Here is a 6,078-nt window from a genome sequence, read left to right as displayed (position 1 = left end):
CAAGGGAAGTGTCCGATTCCTGTAGATTTTTTTTTTTGTAAATATTTTTGTTTTGTTTTAATTTTGTGTGTTTTGGGATCGTGGTGTGTTATTTTACTCTTATATTTAGCTTGTCCCCACCCAAAAGTCCCCAATTTCCCGCGGTTGTCCCGTAAATTTGGAAGGAGATGCTATTGTCTTATGTATATGTATTTTCGTGTTTGCTGCTGTGTGTATGTAGTGACATCATAGGCGCCATAATGGAGACGCTTAGAATAGCCATTTCCGCCATACTGATTACGTCATGGGTAACAAGCAGACGGGTGGAATCGGAAACTTCCGTAATATGTTTGCGGATGTGTGTTCCCAAACATAGCGTTAATACGTGAAAAATTGATATGTTAAGAGCACACTTCGATGTTATATCGTGTAAATTACGGCATGCTTGGAGAGTTTATTGCTGTTGCAGTTCGTAAATCAATTGCTTAACAAATGTATTTCTCAAATTTTCGGACAAGTGTTTATCAAATGATGTACCATTATTTCTCTCGATTGCAATTTTTTGTAGTTATGCTAAAGCGATGTACTTACCACTGGTATAAACAAATTATTATTATTATTAGTTGATGAACATTTACCGGTATGTGCAGAATCTTGAACATACAGGATTATATTAATTACATCGCGATGCATTAAAGCAGTCTTCCAGCACAGCGAATGGAATGGCAATTGCTCAACACTTCGTAATAGTTCGCTGAGGATTGTTGTAGATGCAGAAAACTACTTAATTTTTTAGCTGGTCAAAGATAGTTCTAAAATTACATAGCCTACTCTTTCAGAAATTAGCAGATAGTTTAGGTCCGGTCCCTTCCTCTCTAAACAGCCAACATCTCCCAATAAAAGCATTGGAAAACAAATCCCACAGCTGCCAAACATAGCATTTCTTTTTTCTTGGCCGACATTTACCAAGTAACAGCGTTCGAAATACTTGTTAATACGTTTCATAAATTTCTCGCGTGTCGTAACGTCGACCACAGCAACAGTTTGTAGCAGCAACATACCGAGTTTGCGATAGAGGCATCGATATATCGATACTGTCTTGCAGTCGTTTCTCGTATCGGGGTTTCCCCGTAGTCGATCTTGGGTTGCTGCGCATCGTCGCTAGCTTGAAGGTTCCGACGAAAGTATGCAGAGTACCAACACTGTAATGTGAACCGCGAAATTTCACATGCATGAAATTCTGCAATAAGGTAATAGCCGTTTATTAATGGCATTGAAAACAATTACTTTCTTTCATATGGTATATTATGGGTTTGCTGTAGGACAAATAGTTAGTTGCATTGCAATTTTAGATATTAAATTACAGCCAAGTACATTCCAATTCTCTACATGCCGCAGTGTTGCTTAGCCTGTTAGGTACTGACACAATAGAGATCTACTTGTACTTTACCGGTGCTGTAACACTGGTTTCATGGTAGTTATTGGTGCGCGTGTTGCGGTATAAGACGTTAGTGAACTGTATGTGAGTGGTGTTACGAGTGAAGTGTTGCATTATGTCTGCCAAAAGCGTCAGTGCCCTTCATTTCGCTGCAGGTAGTGGTGAGTTGGAGAAGCTTGTGCATTTGATTCGAAAAGGTGGAAATATTGATGTCGAAGACGATTGTAAGGTAAGGCCGCTACACGTCGCGGTTTTCTGGGGCCATGTTCATATTGTTAAAGAGCTTGTCAAATATGGATGCGATGTAAACGCTGGATCGATAGGTGTGACATACCATTCTCAGATAGAATCTAATGTGACACCTTTGCACATCGCGGCCGAGACAAATCATCTTGTAATCATATGTGCACTGATTGATGCGGGAGCTAAAGTTAATAGTGCGACATCTCTAGGTGCCACACCGCTTCACGTAGCTGCTGCCGAAGGCGGAGCGAGTGTAGTCAGTAGACTTATAAGAGCTGGCGCAGATATAGATGCCTGTGACGCACAGAAAATGACGCCACTGTTCCTTGCTATAAAATCTGATCAGACAGACAGTGCATTGTTGTTGCTCCAGTCAGGAGCGCAGTTCGACGTTGCAGGTCCAAACTGTTTAACGCCACTGCACGTGGCTTGCAGACGTGGGAATGTTGTAGTAGTGACGAATCTGCTAGATAGAGGAGCGAAAATTAATGCAAAGTCTTTCACTGGCCAAACGCCACTGCATGTGTCGGTTATCAGGCAACATTTCCTAGTGACACACATCTTGGTGAAACGCGGCGCAGACGTTAACATCAAGACTAACGACGGTTACAGTGCACTACATGTGGCAATAAAATGCGACCGATCGATCAATGTGATTAAACAGCTTATTAAAGATGGGGCGGATGTGAATGAGAGAGCGACAGACGGAAGTAGTCCCATGCATTCCGCAGTCGAAAACCGCTCTCCAGATATAGTTCGAGCTCTGCTTCAGGGCAAGCCTGATGTTAATGTGTGTGACAAAAACGGGAGAACGCCTCTGCATACGGCTGCTGTAAACGGTGATTTGGAGATAGTGCAATTACTGGTCACTCACGGAGCACTCGTTAACTGCACCGATGCTAGGAACAGCACCCCACTTCATTTTGCCGCTGCATGTGGACATGTTGCCGTTGTTGAGTTCCTCACGAAGAAAGGGGCAAACGTAAATGCTGCTGACGAAGCCAAGTGGACACCTATACATTTCGTCGCCGAAACTGGCGTTCCGCTGACCGACTCCGAAGATAACGACATACATTCGAGAGTGGACGTAATGAAATCTCTTGTTGCTACCGGAGCTCTAGTAAATGCTCGAAATGAAAAGGATGAGTTGCCAGTACATATAGCGGTCAAGTCAGGCAATGTTACCATTACAAAACGTCTGCTTGACAGTGGAGCTTACATAGATGTCAACATTCCATTTGGATCCGGTAAGAGCCTATCGCTTAAAGATTATACCATCATGCGGCTCAACTTGCCTCTCATCGTTGTCTTAAACGTAACGGAGAAATTATTTCCTGCTATCAAAGCAGGGAGTGTTGACCGTGTGAAAAGCTGTGTGGACAATGGGGCAGTCCTAAACTGTAGAAGTGTCAAGTTTGGAACACCACTTATCCACGCTATCTGTGAAGGACATATTCGCATCGTCAATTTTCTTCTTGATAATGGAGCTGCTGTAAATATGATTCATGGAAAAACTCTGCTGGCACCGTTGCATTACGCAGCGAAATTGGGCTATTACAAAATTGTATGTGCCCTGCTTTCACACGGAGCATCCTATGACATCAAAAGTGAGAGCAAAGAAACTCCCTTGTCCTTTGCTGACAATGGAGCTCATCGCCACACCGTCAAGCTATTGCAGTCTGTTACTGATTTCTTTCAAGCATTCAAGAAAGGTAAAACTGGACGCTTGAAAGAATTGCAGTCTTTGAAAGAAAAGAAGACTATGGAATTTGCAGCAATTACCAACTGCCGCAATGAAGAAGGAGACACCCTGGTGCAAGTAGCAATTAAAAATCAACATAAGGAAATAGCAACTGAAGTTGTCAGATTGCTTAAGAAAAACTAAGACCAATATTTTCTCAAAGTTTTGAATTGTTTTGTGTGACATACCCTAATTGTCAATATAATAAATATTTTTGTGTGTTAATACAGATGTTTTCAGAAGTGATTCAAGGTGAATACTTCCAGTACTGTATCGGTGTTAAGAGTAGAAAGTCAGGGACTAATTGAAGTTATACGGCTGTATAAAGTGTTTAACATATCGTAATGTTTATTGATTTTTTCATGTGTGTAACAGCAGGACAGAGACATAACTAGTAAATGGCAAATTAAATGGGTACTTGCTACAACAACTTGGAACATCATTTTTATATTTCTTGTTATTTTTTTGTTTTTCAATGGTAATATATGACTTCAGTACATCAGGATTAAATTTTCTACTGAATACTCTCCCGTACATTTTGGATGCTTATCATATTTCCTAAGCATTGCTTATACATTGGCATATTATTATGGGTCACAAATTCTTGCAGCAGCTTTTTGCTAAAGTAAAAAGATTTGTGAAAGTTTCTATAAACTTCTGTTGACATCTACAAACTGAATACAGAATATCAGTACACTTTGCTGCCTCAGCAAGTGAAAGCTTCTTTCTCAAAGCAATATGATGAGCCACAATTACCACCTACAGCTTGTTGACAGTTAGGGCATTTACGTTAAACTGTGGATGTAATAACATTCCAAACACACACATTTCCTTCTCAGAATTGAGGTATGAAGAAAATATATTTCAGTAGGTTTTGTACTACCGTAAGAGCTGCAGTAAGGGCAGTGAGATCATAGCTATGGAAGATAATTATGTTTACCTTTTTATTGTTATACCACATCACTTTATTTGCTACTTTTTTTCCCCCTCCCCCCCCCCCCCTCCCAAGTAGGTCTTGTTTGACCAAAATTGTCAACTTAAACATGTCCTTTACTAATTCCATTTGGTAGAACATTGAAGATAATAAAGTTCCTGTAATATTATTCTGGTATTTTTGAAATTGGTTCAATTTTTAGTCACTGCAATATATGTTATGTAATATTATTCAATTCATTGGTAGGTTTCCCATTTACAGAGTTGATTTAATTCAAACTGTTATTATGACATTTAATTCATAATTACGTTTTTGATACTGCTGGCTGTACTTTTATATTTATATCCACAGATATTTAGCTAAATATTTCCTTTGTAATTTCTCTACAGGCAATCATTTAAAAAGTTGTACCCAGAGGTATACAGGATCTATTGTCAAGTGTGAACATGTACAACTGAGTTTGCTTGTGTTTTACAGGTCAACTGATATTGTGCCCATAAAGTAAAATTAATTAGCATTTTTAATAGTATGTTCTCATGTCTTCTACATCATTAGAGCGTAAACTATTTTTGTATTGGTTGTTTGGTGGTAAAATTAATTAGCATTTTTAATAGTACGTTCTCTTGTCTTCTACATCATTAGTGTGTACATTATTTTTGTACTGGTTGTTTGGCACTGATTTTTTCACATGGTGTTTATATTTTGAAAACTACATCATAGGTGTGTTTGTTGCAGTATTTGTTATTTTTGCCCATATTTTGTAAAACCTTGCTTTTATATTGCATATCAGGAAAAATTTGTATGTTTTATAGAGTTTTGCCCATAGTTCACAGAGACTCAGGTCTGGTAATATTTTGTATTTACTATTCAGTTACTGTTGATATTTATAACTACATGTAAAAAGAACACTACAGTGTGTAAAGATGTAAGAAAATCTGATTCATGGATTATTTCATAGTAGTCATTCCATTTCTTAATATGAAATTGGTGATAAAATCAGGATTTGTATAAACCTTTTTGTAATAAAGCTGAAGGTTCATAATGAAACATTTTTACACACCATAATTAGCTGAAAAATTTCCATAGTCTGTACCATCCTTTGTTCAGTTGATAATTTCGCATCACAATGTTTATTGCAAATATGGCCTTTGTGAGGTGTAGGGTTAATTCATTAACAGAGAAATATGAAGTGCTTCCAGTTTTGCATTAATGAATTGAAATCATCATCATATACTGCTGTTACAAGAAAGAAATTAGAAGAAAGTGCAAAAATACAACTTTTTAAATGCACTAATATACTGAGTCTCCTACAGTCTTGTACAAGGGTTCATACACTTTGACCAGAAGCACTATGCTGATGTACTAGATATAATTCTGATGAAACTGATATTCCTGTACTTCCACTCAAATTATTTAAGTAATTTCCATTGTCCTTGGCTGATCGTCGCAGACTACAGACAACAGGGAATCTTGGCATGTTACACGGAACATAAAGTTTTGCTGAGGTAGAAGTAATATCTTTATTATCACACGAGATGTTATAGTCCTATACAAATATTTCATTGAAACTTTGGTGCCTCATCAGTAAATACAGTTGTGTGCCAACATAGTGGTACATAAAAACAACATATGTTTAAAGACAGTAAGTACAAGCACACGTAAGCATATTACAATATAAAAACTAAATATGTGTTACATTTCTTCCTCTTTCTTAAATTTTTCCACGCTGTTTCTTTTCGATTA

At 38.0% G+C, this 6,078-nt stretch overlaps 1 protein-coding gene across 1 annotated transcript; it reads left to right on the top strand.

Annotated features, from left to right (window-relative positions):
• Positions 1 to 1,461: 1,461 nt before the first annotated feature.
• LOC126234800 (ankyrin-1-like) lies at positions 1,462 to 5,259 on the top strand. Its single transcript, XM_049943549.1, has one exon. It carries the CDS (start codon positions 1,533 to 1,535, stop codon positions 3,543 to 3,545), a length of 2,013 nt encoding a protein of 670 aa, XP_049799506.1. The 5' UTR covers positions 1,462 to 1,532; the 3' UTR covers positions 3,546 to 5,259.
• Positions 5,260 to 6,078: the final 819 nt, after the last annotated feature.

Source organism: Schistocerca nitens, chromosome 2 (assembly GCF_023898315.1).
Source record: "Schistocerca nitens isolate TAMUIC-IGC-003100 chromosome 2, iqSchNite1.1, whole genome shotgun sequence".
In the NCBI taxonomy this organism is placed as follows: Eukaryota; Metazoa; Arthropoda; class Insecta; order Orthoptera; family Acrididae; genus Schistocerca; species Schistocerca nitens.
Note: the sequence above shows the minus strand (reverse complement) of the source record. Positions and strands in the feature narration are given on the sequence as shown.